This window comes from Podarcis tiliguerta (assembly GCF_965153285.1).
Source record: "Podarcis tiliguerta genome assembly, chromosome: 5".
NCBI classification, from domain to species: domain Eukaryota; kingdom Metazoa; phylum Chordata; class Lepidosauria; order Squamata; family Lacertidae; genus Podarcis; species Podarcis tiliguerta.
The window spans coordinates 58,973,079-58,990,502 of record NC_139538.1 but is presented as its reverse complement, the minus strand read 5'-3'; the positions used below and the strand labels follow the sequence as shown (position 1 = coordinate 58,990,502).

Sequence of the window (17,424 nt, the reverse complement as noted above, 5' to 3'; positions counted from 1 at the left end):
CTAGGGGTCACCATAATCCTGACAAACCCACCTTGGGGGAGCTTCAGCCCACACAATCAAGGCCCTGGGCCACCACTGTTATAGGACCTGGAATTCCAAATGGGCTTGAACACTGACCTTCAGCAACTGCAAAAGTTTCCACCCAGGTAAATGACCGAAATATGAGAGGGTTAAACAATGCTGGCAAAATGCACTATCATTGTATACCATACCTACCCAACCCCTGCATACATGCACTATTGCCAAGCCCAAACTGGATTCCATGAGCATCTTGCCACACCGTGTGATTGGCCCAGAAACACCAAACTGTGGCCACAAATGAGCACCAGTACCCTCCAAGCACCTATCAAAACAAAAGCAAGGAAGGGAACAAGCACACTTCTGCAAAACAGTATTAGCCAGGGCCCTTGAGCGGCCCATCGTAAGGATACAAATGCCCCCGTTTTCCAGTGACCCATGAACAGTTCCAAAACCCAGACTGGTAGATGCCGAAACAGAGCCAATTTGAAAGGAATGTGTGCCAGACTGTTAGCAGGCCTCTCACCCTGAATGCAGCCAGCTGTAGTCATAAATTGGGAGCCAAAGTTCAGGCTCCTTCCTGACCCAGTTCAAATTGGTATCCACAGCTGCCTGCATCCTAAATGACTCTTCATAAGCCAGCCAGCCAGCATCTGCATATTCATGGTAAGATCTGAATGTGATTATCCAGATGCTTCAAAAGGAGGGGAAGCCCTCACAATATTCTCTGAAATTATACCATAACTCAAAGTCAAATAGTACAGCACTGCCTATGCATTAAAGCTCTCACAGACCTAAAAATTAAGATTCAAAAAGTTGAATGCAATATTACTAAGTTGAGTCTACTGGGAAAGCTAAATGTTCCTACATTTCATCACAATTGCTTTATCATTCAAATGGGTAGATGTTACAGAAAAGATGAAAAAACTGAACATGACTATCCTCATTGTGAATCAACAGTACTTTTCAAGGTGCTGTAAAAACATAAGCACACATTTTAATAATACGAAGCAATCCAAATACATGCAAAACTGATAGTATGATTGGAACCAGGAAAATGGAGTCTAACTCCAATTTCAAGCTGTTCAATATAAATACCTTGCTCAGGCTGGATAACACAGTGACTTGGATTCTCAAGTTTCTGTTTTGTGAATGAAAGAATCCCTTTCACTTACTGAGGAAAAAACTTAGAATCCAACCCATTTACATTAAATGCACAATTCAAAGCTATCCCTTACACCAAGAGACCTCTGACTTAGTCACAGCAAGCTTCTTTAAGCATTTCATGTTTCTCAGCTATTTCAACTAACAGCTTTGCAAAACAATTAACTGCTACGATTTAGTAGGGGAGTAAGAAGAGGACATGCAAACAGTCTAGCATTAAAAGCATTGAAAACATTTTTAAAAATCTGAAATACGGAATCATAGCATCTTCCAGCATACACCTAAATGGGCCCAAAGAATGCTATAGAAAGCAGTAGATATGTCACATCTATGCAAAGAAGTGTGGCTGGCATCCATCTGTCTCGGGGTGTAAGCTACTCTCATGTAGCAGCCACTTTATACAGTGAAAATAACATTGAACATTCTGAAAGACATTGGACAATTCAGATGAAATTTTTTTTGGGAAGAGTACATTGAAAAAGTTTCAAAGTACACAGAGCAAGTGCAGGTAAACATTTAAAATTTATTAAACTTTTTGGTCAAAATAATTGAACAATTATGTACAATCCCATTGTATTTACCTCATGTATTTTAAGGAACAAAGTCAATCTAATGGTTAAATGACCTAACCGTTCCACATTTCAAGATTTGCAAATAGTGTCACAACTGATATACAGTATACGATTTTTAATCTTTATCTTTAGAAACCCCAAATTAGTATTTATTATTGTATCGCGAACAAGAGTGGCACTCTATGGACGTTAATTGATAGGGTAGGAACAGAGACATGCTGCTCTTGCATATTCATATCGGACTCTAGCAATCATATTAAACCTTCATTTCTTTAAAATTCGAGTGTAAACCACACACAAGTATTTCACCCTGGAAGCTTAAAGGGCCTGAATTTTAAGGAGGATTTCATAGGCACATTTAGTAGGAAGTCTGGAGCAAGTGATAGTACTTGCGCTAGTATTTAAGATACTTGATGCTATTAAAAGTGTGCCCACTCTTTTTGTGTGTACAAGTTTTCTCCCACAGAAGCTTACAGTGAAATACTGGGAGTTAATCACGTATCTTCTAGGAGCGAGAGAGACCCCATAACTTTTCTGCAGCCCCCTATTGCTAGTGGAAACTCAGTATTCTACAAATATATTTTCACATCAGTATTCAGCCTCAAGACAGCTTGATCTCCTGGTGTTACAGACCTGGAGTAAGAGTTAAAACATGTTTAAGTTGTGCTCCTGTTTGGCATAATCAAGTTTAAAAACATACACATATGAACTGCAATGGAAAGTTTTGTATGCATATGCTTATGCCCAGTTGTAATATTTTTCAAATGTGTACTCTATGGAACAAAAAGGACTAAAGGTTAAGAAAAGAAGTAGTAGTAATGCACATTAAGGTATGCTTCTCAAATGTTGAGGCATGTTTACTGTTAAACAAGAGCAGTGATTTGTTGAAGGTTTTGATGTAAAAGACCATCTTGCTCCTTTAAGGCTGTATATAACTTTAAACAAGTACTTTACACTTTGTCTTTTCTGCGCACCATATGATGCCCCCCCTTTCTTACACAAAAAAACTAATACAAGCTAAGGTGATGACAACTGGAGAAAAAAATTCAGTTTAGTGTTTGAAGCGGTAGATACTGCTTTAAACTGCTTATACTGTCAAAAAATGGATAGTATTCAATTAAGTTCTACTCAGAGTAGAGCCATTGAGATTAATGAGCCTGTTTGTCACGTGTCTTAATTTCAATGGGCCTGTTCAGAGCAGGACTAGCATTAGATACAACCTAATATTTTTGGGACAAACTATTTTCAAATCTTTCCGTCAGTTATTTTGCACAATCTCAATACATGCAATAAAAAAGACTGAATACATACTTTCAGATTTAAAAACACTTTTTATAGTTTGTTATTTTTATTAAGTGGTTTACACCGGAAGGTGTGGTTATAGATACAGTTGGTGAGTAAATATACATGAAAAACCTGTCTACACACCCAACTCTAGACTTACCTATATGCTCAAAGGTAGAAACACCTAAAGCTTAGATGAAGGCCAGAGAAAGAATGTTTACAGGCATAAAGCACAAATATATGTTTTGAAAGGCCCAAATATTACAGCAGATAAAGAGCACGTGAGATAGAAATTACATTTTTATGACAATTTGTTTCTTGGGTGTTAGATTTTTGGTCTATCAACTGGAAAGGAAGGCTCAGACTTAAATAAATACATTTGTTTTGAATATTGGCCTTTATTGAGTATTGTCCATCAATTCTGCTTCTAGTGGGCTTTTTTTCGTTTACAAAAATTCAATTCCACGTTCTCCCTCACTGAAGGCAGAAATACACCATGAACTCAAGTCCAGGCCAGCTTCTCTCCTTTACCTATAAAGGGAAATAAGTGCATCAATGTTCTTTACTGGGAGGACAACAAGGCCATCTCTCTGACAGATAAACAACTGAGCTTAACTATGCAAGACGACAACTTTGTCCTCAGATAAGCCGTCTTTAATTAATTTTGTCCTGGAATATATACAAGTTATTGGTGGCAGCTACAGCAATGATGTTCTCTGCAGGGTGCCATGCTGTGTGAAGGATCTTCTTATTGAAGTCCAGACTGTCAACACTTATTTCATCCTTCTTTCTCTTGCCACCTGTGCACACTTTCCGGGGCTTTAAGATAGCACGAGGTTTGCTACTTTCTCTTGAAGCCTCTAATGTAATATCTCGCCGTGTGTTTCGATCAAACATCCTAAAGAAGTTGTTGTATGAGCCAGTCATAATAGCACTGCATTGGAAAAGAGAAGATAACAACTTTTTATTCATTGGTTACTTCTGATAGGTAATGTCAAGCTACTTGCAATTTTAGGAGGGTTGCAATTTCCTTTTCCTTACTATTTATTTATTTGTTATTACTACAGTGGTGCCCCGCAAGACGAATGCCTCGCAAGACGGAAAACCCGCTAGACGAAAGGGTTTTCCGTTTTCAGAGGTGCTTCGCAGGACGAATTTCTCTATGGGCTTGCTTCGCAAGATGAAAATGTCTTGCGATTCTTGAGGTTTTTTTCCGCTCCCCACCCCCTTTTTCTAAGGCGCTAAGCTGCTAATAGCCTTTTAGCAGCTAATCCGCCAATCCCTTAAGCCTTTAATAGCTGCTAATAGCCGCTAAACCGCTAATAGGGTTGCTTCGCAAGATGAAAAAACCGCTAGACGAAGAGACTCGCAGAACGGATTAATTTTGTCTTGCGAGGCACCACTGTAGTTTGTTCTTCATCAATGGGTCTCAGGGAAAGATAACAAAATATCAATAAAATAACCACACACATGTAAGTCAAACAGTCTAAAATTTCCTTAAAATATGCAAGATCATCAGCAGGCAACAAACTGCTGTGGCTCCTTACAGTTCTCACTCCTCCTAAGAGTGGGGGAAGGGGTGCATCTTCTCTAACCAATGAAAGGGAACCAATGTCAGTACCAGACCCGCCTCTGAGAGGTAGTCATTCCAGAGACGAGGTGCTGCTGCAGAGAAGGCCCCTGCTCCCTGAACTTTAGTTAGAGGTGGAAGCACAAAAGATGGGCCTTTCCTGCAGACCTTAATGGATAGTTACAATGGCTTGAGAGACATTCCTATTTTATTAGTATTTTCCTATGTATATCATGTTTTTCATGTAAATAATAAACTGTCTCTTACCAGCAGCTTAGCCAGACCAACTGATTGGCAACAGCTCTCGTTATTAGGGTGGGGTTTTTCCCAGAGGAGATGCACTTAACCTGGAGGAAGGCATTGCTGAATCTTTGTGTGTTGTGGCATCTATGCTATATCGTGCCACACACTGAGCAGTGGGCTGCCTAAAGCCCTTGGTGTTTAATTTGTGTGGTCCTTCACCTCATTTCAACACCTTCTTGTAGCAAATGTTCAGTTCAGACCACTGGCAAGAGCAATCTGTCCCTATACTAGCAGCCCACTGGGTGGGAAGACAGAAAAAAGGAGGGCCCCACTCACTTTGGGATGCGGATCCCAACAGTTTACCCCCAAAGGAATATGCTTCTTAACAGAACAAAGGTTGTCCACTTCCACACTAAAGGATATTTCAAGCAGCCAACCATTTCTAAGATACCATTCAATTCACACACAAAATTTTCTTCTGGCAGCAACCAGGCCACATGCTTGAAGTCTGAGATACTGAGGACTGATCCCAGGAATTCCCCCTCTTTTTTCCACACAAAGCAAATGTACCATCACTGAATTTATATTTCCTCCTAAGGCAGCACATTTGTTTTTATCATGCTACCCATCATATATTTTGAGGATGACCTACAGCAAGTTATTAAGTACACAATGACATAACTAATATAGATACACCGAGAACTACTGTGGAAGCTAAAATAGAAGTTTAGGCTGTCTCCCGCCCTGCTCACCAGCCCCAGTGTGGATCATAGATCTTACTTTTCCTTCTGCTTGAATTAAAACCACCACCAATTTTCAGTTCAGGCAAGCATTTAAGCGAGTCTCCTTACACAAGTCAGCCTTACCTATCAGAACCATTCCAGCAGCACTCAAACTTGTCAAAGATGCAGTCATTCTCATACAGTGAACAAAGTTTGCTTCGCAGATATTCATGAACCTTAAAATATATAAGTGTTGAAGAGCATGAGAACATGTTCAATTTTGTGAAGAAATCTTTATTATTATAAAATATAACACACAAACACCGTACCTGATAGGTCTCTACAGGCCTGTTTTCCATATTGAGATCCCATACTTTAACTGAAAGGTAGTCTCTGGTCATCATGTATCGACCACTATGACTGAATTTTACATCCGATATTGAGGAAATAATTTCTGAAAAGAATGATCTGCTGCTGGGATCTTCAGGTTCTTCAAAGACTGAAAGTTGTGAAAGTGGACAGAAAAGCTGCTTACTATTAGGGTTAATACTTTAACATTTTTAGTTAACCAAGGCTTAGCCATATCAGTGGTTTCCAACCTCTGCCCCACAAGAGTTGCTGAAATGTGCCCTAAAAAATCAAGACACCATGTACTCTATGCCCATTGGAACGGTGAGATCCCAGATAGACACTGGGATGTTCTCTACCAATAAACAGAACTTAATATTAGTTTACAGAAAACATAAAGGTAAAGGTAACGGTATCCCTGACCGTTAGGTCCAGTCGCGGACGACTCTGGGGTTGCGGCGCTCATCTCGCTCTATAAGCTGAGAAACTGGTGTTTGTCCACAGACAGCTTCTGGGTCATGTGGTCAGCATGACTAAACCGCTTCTGGCAAACCAGAGCAGCGCACGGAAATGCCGTTTACCTTCCCGCCAGAGCAGTACCTATTTATCTACTTGAACTTTGACGTGCTTTTGAACTGCTAGGTTGGCAGGAGCTGGGACTGAACAATGGGAGCTCACCCCATCATGGGGATTCAAACCGCTGACCTTCTGATTGGCAAGCCCTGTGGTCTAAACCACAGAGCCACCCGCGTCCTTTTCAAAAAACATACCTGTTTTTTTTCTGAGAAGTGGTAAAGAAAACTGAGAAAATACTTACATTTTGAATGTCTATCACAAAGAGCTGATGAACGCATATCACAGAGCCGTATAGTTCCTTTGCTACTGCTGTAGACAAACACATTACAATGATGAGGATGGAATTCTGCTGCCGTTATGACCTCTGTAAGTTCCTCCATGTTAGCAGGCTTTATATCTACAATGTCTGAAAGTTTGTTTGTATAGGTTCATATAGTTTTGTTTTCCTCAAAATATAACTTTCAAAGTATGCAATACAGGGAGATAAACAATCTAAAAACTGTACCCAAATTCTATATTATTTGGAATTGACATTTCTAGCATTCAGTTTATCATCTAAAATACAATTGAAGGATCACCATTCTCTACAACCTGCAGTTTACAACAGGGGTGGAGGGTAGAGGGTCTTCTCAGAGTACCACCACCAACAGTCGGTGTATGTGAACATGAGAGACAGCTTTCTCATAGAAGCACCTCATATTTGGTACTCAAGGTGGAAGGGGGGGGGGGGGAATCAAGCACCCGCTTCCCTGACTATGTTCAGACTGAATTTAATTTGTCCAGGCCTTTGGGAGGGGATAGAAACACATTAATGCACTGTACACTTTAAAGCTATCATTTGGCTATGGTCTTATCAGACACTATGTTGGTCACTGCTCTGGACTCCCTTTAATATAGTTGCCAAACAGAACTCTAGCATATGAGAGATAAATATTATTTTAAAAAAATGCAAAACCCAGAGAAGAATTGTTTACTGGGAGTCATAAGAGTTCAAGGCAGAAAGAAGTTACAAGGCACTGTTACTGCTCATTATTTTGACAGCACAAGACAGCTGCGAAGAATGCTCCCCCTCCCCGATATTTCATAGAATCATAGAATTGGAAGGGTCCCAAGGGTCATCTAGTCCAACCCCCTGCAATGCAGGAATCTCAGCTAAAGCATCCATGACAGATGGCCATCCAACCTGTTTAAATACCTCCAAGGTCGTAGAGTCCACCATTTTTACATGCCTTGCAGTTTTTTGCTCTTCCAAACTCAAAACTCCTGAAATTCTAAAGGTGTGGAGAACATGTAGGCTCTCCAAACTTTATTTAACTTCAGTGCCCATTACCCTCAGCCAGCATGGCTAATGATGACGGCAACTATAGTCCAGCAGCACCTGAGAGGGCCAGAGATTCCCTACCCTTGTCTTAAAAGACTAAACAAAATAAAACAGATGATTTATCATATTCAGAACAATTGATTGAGGCCAGTAATACTTATTGTAAGAAGCTACTAAGCATTAAGTATTTCTATGTATCTAATATAAAAAAGGATACTAAAACTTCTGTCTGTGATTTCTAAATGCCACAGGTTGATTCTTAGGTCATCTGCAGAAAGGTACGTTTCATGATCACTATTTACTGAAATAGAGTTTATGTGATATGTGTGTGCATTTGCAAATATCCTTCGGGGACTTGCTTCTACCATTAGGTCCATGGGTTTCAATATTGGCACCTAAAAATAGAGAAAGGGAGAGAAGTTCACTGCTACATAAAATATTTATTTAAAGGGCTAATCACTACAATATCTTAAAGTTACAAAATCTTTAACGTTACAAAAGTTGCTGGAATGATCTGGCATTGGATTGCATTCAAGATAGTACTAAGTAGCCCTTTGCTCAAGCAGAACTACTTCTGAATATACCCTAAATTAGTGATTCCCAATTAGCTAAGTACTGTGGACCCTGTTTTTCAAAAGCCAAGCCATAGACCCCCTACTTTTGAAGACTTTGATATTTCTAATGGTGTACTATTTCAGATCTCAATCAACTCAACACCCTTCTCTAGTCAGGGATCACAAATCCATTCTAAAAATTAGAATTCAAGTGTCAACACACAAGGCATAAACGTACTAGCATGCCAAGTAAAACTGCATGACTCAGACCTATAGAACCACATGTGTATCAAGTCCTTTTACATTCCTCTGACATCTTGCTTTCTAACTTTTGGCATGCTAATTTGTACATCACTGTTTCAAAAGTAGCTTGATATTTTAAATGGCGACTGTCAAACTGTTCTGTGTCTGTGAAAGATTAAGCTGAAAAGGCTCTCTAGCAGCCTGTCTTCAGCGTTCAAAAACAATCAAGAGTGGTATAACATTGTGCAAGTTTCCAAAAGTGCAAATTTAACCGATATGCAACCATAAGTAGAATCACCTTTTCCTGTTTTCAAATAGCTTAACAATGTTCCAGAACATCCAGTAAAGAACAGTATTAAATACACAGATAAAATTGTCTTTGAAATGACTAGGTTAACTGTAGACGTTTCAAGGGAGTTAAACGTCTTGAATTAAAGGAACAGAGGAAGCTTCATTTTACCAAGTCAGACTATGGCTACATCTAGGTCAGTATTCTCTATACAGTACTGACTGGCAGTGGCTTTAAAGACAGAGCTTATCCAGGTGTACCTGGAGAGGACAGGGACTGCAGCTGCAACCTTTTTCATGCAAAATTATGTGTTTAGATAAGATTTTATAGTTAAGATTCTCTTTATACAGAGAAAATGGTGCAATGAGTTATAGCGCTTTTCCAACCTGATAGTTTTCTAAGTAGATGTTTAGAAGCTTTTGTCACTGCTAAAATGGCCGCTGTTTCTTTAATGCGAATAAAGGTGGGTCAGCATGACTCAGTGGTCTGCACCAAGTTGTATATATAAGTGAGAAATGTTAGTTTGTTGCTGAGGCTGGTGTTTGGGTTGGTTGGTTAGTTAGTTAGTGCTGGTGTGTATAGTTATTCAGTCGTGTTTTGCACAAAGACTTTTAAGAATTAAACTCTGCAAGGATATTCTCGTGGACTCTTTTGTGCCGACAAGGGTCCGAGGACCAGGCTGAGGAGACAAAGGGAGGTCAGAACCTTTTCCTCCTTTTTTGCTTTTTACAAACACTGACAGCTTTCAAAAAAATCAAGTATCTAATCAAGTTTCTACTTTGCATGATACAACTGTGACGCAACAGTTAGTAACATTGCTTAGATTTTGTTAAGTCTAAATAAAGGTAACAAAATACCCGTAGTGCTGTGATTCTAAATGGATCCCGAAGTCTTCCATCTTCATCTTTCAAGTTATAACCTTCAGCTCTTTTATCTCGTTCACTGATTTTCCATAATTTAATAGTTTTATCTGAAAAAAGGAGAAAATATTCAAATGGTTGAAATCAAACAACACCGAAAGCTACTTTGTCATCTTACAAATAACCCAGTATGGTATACAAGCTGGACTAAGAATTTGGATGTGGAGAAGACTGAATGAATGGTTTGTTTATAAACTGAACTCTGCCCAGACAAATCAATTCTAAATGCATAATCTTTGCAAGTGGAACATATTATGCAACGGTTGTATAGAAATAATGTGCCACACACACATTCCAGAGATACTCAGGTACACTGCTTCTGTCACATGTAGAGGACGACTTGGGGGAGCAGGCGGGCTGGATTTCACTGTGAGCAGGGTTTTAAAGAAGGGAAGATGCAGTGAAAGCAGCCTCTTCTCCAAAGCTGGTGGGAAGGGCTAGGTCTTGTTTCATTTCCAGTGTGATACTTGTGTTTGCTAAGGCATTGTTGAGAAAAAGGGACCTGAACTCTCCCTACCCTTGCACTTTACAGAGAATTGGGAGGCACTTACAACTGGTGACTTTTGAAGCCCAGACCATAATCAATTTTATTTTGGGTAATATTGTGAAGGAGTAAGGAGCTACAAAGCATTGCTTCCACTCTTATTCAGTCCCTTCCCTTCCCTGAAATTTCAGAAGTACTGACATTACAAAGCATATCTTTGTAACCATACGGGCTAGAGTGGGGCTTTATTTCTCATGAAACTGAATTCTATTTGATACACAAGCTGCACTTTTTATGCATTCCTGAAGAATGATGGCACATACACAACCCTGTGTTGTATTGGTTTTTCTAGTGGTGGTAAAATTAATATAATTTAGGCAATCATTGTATATAGCAATTTGTTAGCAACACACAATGTGAAGTGTCACCGTTCTCTATTACAAAGCTGCAACTTTTATGAAGAACTTATGCATAGTTTCTGTATAACCAAGCACACAAATGCATTAGGCCACTAGCATTTATATAATTACGTCAGGAGTGCCTCTAAGAGCCTGAACAATAAGCATTTGTTTCAGCTGTGCCTGCCACAACAGTCTGCACAACTGAAGAATTTACAATTTCAGTAAGCAACTAAGAACCTTCTTTTAACTATAAGTAGAAAGTCTTACACAACAAGTTTTTTAAAATATAAAAAGCACTATCATACTGATGAACAGCCTAGAGTACACTCTGATAAAATGGATATATTTGCCTGATAAATGCTGTAGATTATTTGAAGAGAAATAGATACTTTTATACCGAGAAAACATTTCTTCAGATATTTTCATTATGCAAGGTATTTATTATAACATGTAGTCATGTTATTACAAAAGTAGTGTTTGGATTTTCTAAAAACAATATTTTAAAAAATACCCCAGTTAATTTACCTAAGAAAACCAGTGCAAAAATAAAATAAACTAGCACAACGGCTGTAAATCTCTTGGTCCATTGTGTCAAATAGGTTTCTGGAGATATTTTAAACTGAACAGAAAAACATGATTCAGAGATCCTCAACAATACTGTGGGGGCCAGACTATGTTCAGAAACACAGCACACTTGCAGGTTTCCTGCCACTATAATGCTGTCCTCTTCGGGTGAAAAGTATCAGTTCAGCGAAGTACATTATTAAGCCATGAATTATTAATACTAGCTTGTATAATAGTTAAGAAGCAGAGTGGAGTCTTCAAGGATTTATCGTTTACTAAATTATTAAATATTAAGGTTTTCGGCATCTTAAATCACTTAATCTAAAGATATATTCTTGTTTGCCCACTCAAGCAAGTGATACCTCTTAAGGTATCAGAAATCTTATAATGTAAAGGGTTTGCAGAAAGATATCAAAATAATTTGGGCAATTGTGAAAATCTGACACAGGACAAGTAAACACTTCACAAATAATTTCTCTTTAGTATCTGGAAAAGAACAGTTGGGAACACTGACAGTGAGAAAGCGTATTGGTTTCCTTTACAAGGAGGGTTACATCATGATGCTGATAGCCTCAATGCTCTTATGTCTAGACCTGGGTGATTTTTCAATATATCGTTCAAAATTGGTTATGAAGTCCACAGCACGATAACGGTTTCATAAAGAACAACTGAACTAGCTTAGTGAACTATGGCTTACAAAGCAAGAGAACCCATGGTTCACCAGTTTAAATGTCATGGCAAATTTACACTTTGCTATTAGCTCATGGGCCAGTGTGGGGATTTGGGACTGCAGAAATTGAAACACCAGATGGCAGGGTTGATTATGACAACAGCAACAACCATTATTATTATTATTATTATTATTATTATTATTATTATTATTGACTTGCTTTTGTAGCACCAAGCAGTTATTTGGTGTTGCAAATGAGGAATTCAATTATGCAGTGGTACCTTTGTAGTCGAACGGCTTGGCTCCTCAGGAAATTGGCTCCTGAATGCCACAAACCCGGAAGTGAGTGTTCCGGTTTGCAAATGTTTTTCAGAAGCTGAATGTCCAACGTGAGTGCAGGAAGCTCTTGGAGCCAATTGGCTGTTTTGGGAGTCGAATGGACTCCCAGAATGGATTAAATTCAAGATCCAAGGTACCACTGTAGTTACATTAGAAATGATACTATATGTAAGTAGACATGAATGATTTAGAAGTAATCAGATCCAACTAGAACATATGCAGAAAAATGTGTTGTGTAAACTTACCATTTGTAGATAATAAGAAGTGAGCAGCATTCTGTTGTGGTAACCACCTAATTTTATTAATTTTTTCCTCAATTTCTAGACTTTTCAAGTAGTCAAACTCAGGTTCATGACTCTGAAAGGTACTGTAAACATTATATTCTCCCCTTGAATGAGGACGGCTTTTGTTCTGCAAGGGAACACACATGTGTGAAAAAGTAATTTTTGTAGCATGCACATACTAAGAAGAATTAACCAAGATTCCAACAATATCAGAAGTTATTCAATAAAAAAATATACTGAATTTATTAAAGCAGCTACCTGCCCTCACACTTGCAAAGTACAACAGGAAGAGGTTCTTGCATGATAAAGAGGCAACGGAAAGGGTGCAAAGAAGCTGTGTTCACATGTGCGTGAACAAAGAGAGAACCAAAGTTTGTGCTGCAACATATAACAGTCACAGAAGCAAACTGTTTTCAATCTGCCTCTTTGACTAACGGTTTTGCAGCAAAAACTTGAGAGCTCCTGCCTATATGTTGGCAAACAGCTTTCTTGAATCATAGCCACGTCTATTGAAAGGTAGACCTTTACAACTTTATCTGTCATACAAGTTGCAAAAGGAATTATTTACATAAAGGAGAAAAAAATTCAGAAGAGCTGACCTACTGAATGACAGGTTGGAATATACCACTGTTCATTTAATTCAAGAAGTGTAATAAATAGCAGTGTTCATTTTATGATCAAGAAGGGGAAGTAGCTTTGAGATAAAGCACATGCTATCCATGTAGCAAATCCCCAGATACAATATGGGCTGGGAGAGATGACTGCCTGGGACATTAGAGAGCTGTTGCCAGTGATATGGGGCATAAAGTTTTCCAATACTTTATTTTTTAATGGAAAAAATCTGTTTCATAAGTAACAACGAATGGGTGCCAGCAGCAATCAAATATTAGACAAGCTGGGCAGTTTTTAGATTTATTTACCAAATACAAGTAAAATGGACCTAAGTTGCATGGACAATTTTTCTAACTCAACTCCCCCCCCCCCCAAAAAAAAAAAAATCACTGGCTGTTGCCAAATCAGAGAATATAATACTGGCCCAATGGTTTAAGTCAGTATATGACTGTTTCACGGTTCATAAACTTGGAGCAATGTCACAAATTACCTTTAGTCAGAGAAACCTAGCTCCATTACACATATCTGGAAGCACCATTTTAAAAAAAATAAAGGTATCATTCCTTTGTTGTTGCTTTGAAAAAGCAAATGTATGGAATCAATTCACTTGTTCTTGCAGCTACTAATTTTTAACTATTCTGAAAACGAGGATCTTCTTGATTAGCTTTGCATGTGTGTTTTTCACAAAGTTTTAAATCAGAATTTCTTCCTCATCTGTAGTAAGGTAAGTAGTATTGCAACTGGCTTTTCCCCTTTTACAAAATCTGAAATAAAGCAAGGCTATTCTTGCCTTGCAGTGCTGCAAGACCTCATTATTTTGTGAACCTTAAACTCCTCTCAGTACACAAAGTGGACTGCAGCCCTAGTTGGAATGAAGACTTACAGGTTCCTGAGATGGTGTGAATAAATCAGACAGCTTTTTCTAGTACCTTTCTATTTGCTGTTCCTAAAAGTATCAGCAAGTTTTCTCTATTTTTTTGTTAAGTCCTCTCTCTAAAGATTCCCAAAGACAAATGTGCATTCCTTAACACAATGGTATGACTTAGTGCACACTTTCCCCTTCAGCTGACACAATACCTATGTAATAAACACGTAAAATAAAAACTAGTAGCCAACCCAAAAATCTTTCTCATCAGTGGCTAAGGATATATATGTATTGCTTAACCTTTCTTAGTCATCTTATTGCATTCTTTTTCAGAATAGTTGAACAAGCAATAAAGAACAGATGTTCCTCAAGCCATTCTATTCCTACTTATGAATGCACATACAACTAATGTAGGTAGTATCATCTGAAAATGAGTAATCTGAAGAATGACTGTGACTTAATGAATTCTGGGGGAAAACATCAATGTACTTGAAATAGTTGGCAGGTAAAGTATAAAGATCAATTTTTAAAAGAAAATAGCTTGATCATAAATTAAAACTGATGATGTGATGTTGTGATACCATTCACTTTAAACATAAATTGCAAGGGAGAAGAACCACTTTTTTATTGTTTTAAATGGCACTGACCTCTGGTTCCCTTTGAAATATAACCACTCTGCCACCCTTGTCTCCTGTTGCAAGAAGATCTCCAGAGTAATTAAATTCAACTGTTGAGATAATGTCAGCTGTAAACAGAAAACAGAGACAAAAGTATTATAATGTGTAAAGTGAGCCAAGTACCTTAAGAACAGGGTATACAATTGAACGGACAACAGGTCCACATGAATTTGCAAGCTGATTTTCAACTGTACTATTAAAAGTGATGGGTTCTCTCTACAAGCTTTCATCACCTTTTAAGTAGTCCAAACATCTTGAAGAACAATCTCAAATTTGTGCACTCAACACTGAGTGTGGAAATGTTAAAGATAACAAGATGCAGGGGAGGCTGGCTCATTTCAGTGAATGGAGCATTGCCCCACCAAATCCAATCTGCTGTCAGCCAATCCCCACCTGCCTGCCTTACCTACAACCATTTCAGGGAGTAGCACTGACTGTCAGGTTCCTCCTTCTTATGACTCTAAAATCAAAGAATCACAGAACTGTAGGGTTGGAAGGGACCTCTAGTCCAAACCCCTACAATGCAGGAATCTCAAGTAAAACATCCAGCCTCTGCTGAAAAGCCTCCAAGGAAGGGGAGTCCACAACCTCCTGAGAGTCCATTCCACTGTCGAACAGATCTTACTGTCAGAAAGTTCTTCCCGATGTTTAGTTGGAATCTCCTTTTTTGTAACTTGAATCCAATGGTTTGGGTCCTACCCCCCGAGCAGAAAAAAAAGCATGCTCCATCTTCCATGTGACAGCCATTTAGATATTTGAAGAAGGCTATCATACCTCCTCACAGTCACTTTTTTTCCAGCTCCCTCAACCTTTCCTCATAAGCCTTTGTTTCCATCTTAACCACCCTCCTATGCACACAGAACAGAACAGAACAGTACTATGACTTCCCTTGATCTGGACACTATACTTCTGTTGATGCAGCCTAGAATAGCATTAGCTTTTTTCACTTTTCACTGCTTCATAACACTGTTTACTCATGTTAAGCTTGTGGTCCACTAAGATCCCCAGATCCTTTTCACACATACTACCAGCAAGCCAGGTGTCCCCCATCTTATATTTGTGCAGCTGGTTCTTCCTGCCTCCACGTAGAACCTTACATTTTTCCCTATTGAAATTCATTCTGTCAGTTTGGTCCCAGTTCTCCAATCTGTTAAGACAGTCTAGAATCCCAATTCTGTCTTCTGCAGCATTGGCTACCCCTCCCAGTTTGGTGTCACCTGCAAATTTGATTAGCACCCCTTCAATTCCTTCGTCCAAGTCGTTTATTGTGCTTCCACTGTAGAACTCAGCAGGGAGAAGGATGTGGACAAAACTAGGAGTCAGTTTTGCCTGTCATTGGCCTTGGCTCCAGGAGTCATTGTCTCCTACGCTATCTCCTGTCTGCCTTCCTCCCTACCAGTTACAATGAGCACCAGCTATGGATGTCAAGATACCTTTTGAAATTCACAAGCAGCTTAGGCGGTCATGGATGCTCAAAGTACAAAAAGGAGGCCGCCTATATGCAGTAGTGGTCGGTGGGGCAGTGTAGGCAGGGTTGGTCACTGGTCGTCTGAACACCAGGCGCCATTGCTGGTTCCTGAGAGGCCGTTGAGCCTCCACAATGTCATTTCCCCTCCCTGCTCTGCTGCACCAACAGCTACTGCCTGCATTTAAAAGCATGCAACCTAGCTCTACTGTAACAATATGACAAATGACAATTTAGGATAAAATTGGGCAAACATACCATCGGCTCCTGACAGAAACATCAACGGTCTGAGAGAACTGTTGGGGTAGCTCCTTTCCCACACTCCCTGGAGCTCTGTGTGACCTGAGGGAAGGGAGAAGCGAGGGAGCCCAGGCCAGGAAGCTTGTGCCATCAGCTCCCAGTTGGCCCGAGAAGACTTTACTACTGTACATTTGATATAATTTATTTGCTTTACTATTTAAAAATGGTAAACTGCCTTGGATGCCTTGGCAGAGCAGTGGTATATAAATGCAAATAAATAAATAATCCTAGTAATGAATGTTGTCTAAAGGTCATGGGTGCATAAGCCTAAACTCTACCTAAAAGACACATGGAAAGCCACTCAGTGTTTTATTTATTTGTTTGACAAAATATATATACAATTGATTGTAATAATACCTCTAACACAACAACATTTGAAAATGGGGCTTTCCATTTTAAAAAGCCCTCAAGGTTATAGAAAGCTACAAACACTATGACCATGGCATTAATTTATCAGCTTGGAAGGGATAAAACATATTGGGTTGGATCCAGTCTTGCCCTTCAATGGATGAAAGTGCTCCTTGAACATTATCTAATAACTAGACGTAATCTGTTCCCCAGCCTGCTTGGTTATTATATTGTATTGTGCGAGAAAGATTACTGCTACACTGGATGTACTTACTAGCATTAAGATTCTAAATTTTGAATTATTCAGTGAATAAATTTGAAACACTACAATAACAGAGCTGAGGAGAGAATGCAGATATTCCTTTTTCTTAAGGAAACATGCTTAAGATATTGGCAGACTTGAGCAAATCTCAATAAAATGAGAATGAAGTCTGCAGTGCTTTCTATGCCCCCACACCCATTTCCCTTACCACAAGGTAACACTCTGATGTCAGTATTCCTAGAGTTTACTTAATTCCTCTTCCCTCTAGTGAGCAGTATAAGCAGGGTAATAGTGATTTCTAAAGTTAAGGTACACACTATCATGCTAAA

The 17,424-nt window shown here is 39.0% G+C and overlaps 1 protein-coding gene across 3 annotated transcripts in view; it reads right to left on the bottom strand.

The window, feature by feature from the left end:
• Positions 1-1,685: 1,685 nt before the first annotated feature.
• Positions 1,686-17,424, bottom strand: part of PPP2R2D (protein phosphatase 2 regulatory subunit Bdelta) — a 31,426-nt gene continuing 15,687 nt past the window's right edge. The window contains exons 3-11 of one of the 3 annotated variants that reach the window (XM_083443540.1): positions 16,444-16,527; positions 14,691-14,788; positions 12,528-12,693; positions 9,762-9,874; positions 8,036-8,213; positions 6,739-6,903; positions 5,903-6,072; positions 5,718-5,809; positions 1,686-3,972 (exon numbers count right to left, since the gene is read on the bottom strand). In XM_083443540.1, coding sequence (XP_083299666.1) covers positions 3,693-3,972; positions 5,718-5,809; positions 5,903-6,072; positions 6,739-6,903; positions 8,036-8,213; positions 9,762-9,874; positions 12,528-12,693; positions 14,691-14,788; positions 16,444-16,527 — 1,346 coding nt within the window. In that variant the 3' untranslated portion in view covers positions 1,686-3,692. Of the gene's footprint in view, positions 3,973-5,717; positions 5,810-5,902; positions 6,073-6,738; positions 6,904-8,035; positions 8,214-9,761; positions 9,875-12,527; positions 12,745-14,522; positions 14,789-16,443; positions 16,528-17,424 lie in introns of all 3 variants that reach the window. The other 2 variants (XM_083443541.1, XM_083443542.1) reach the window with 2 other exon arrangements.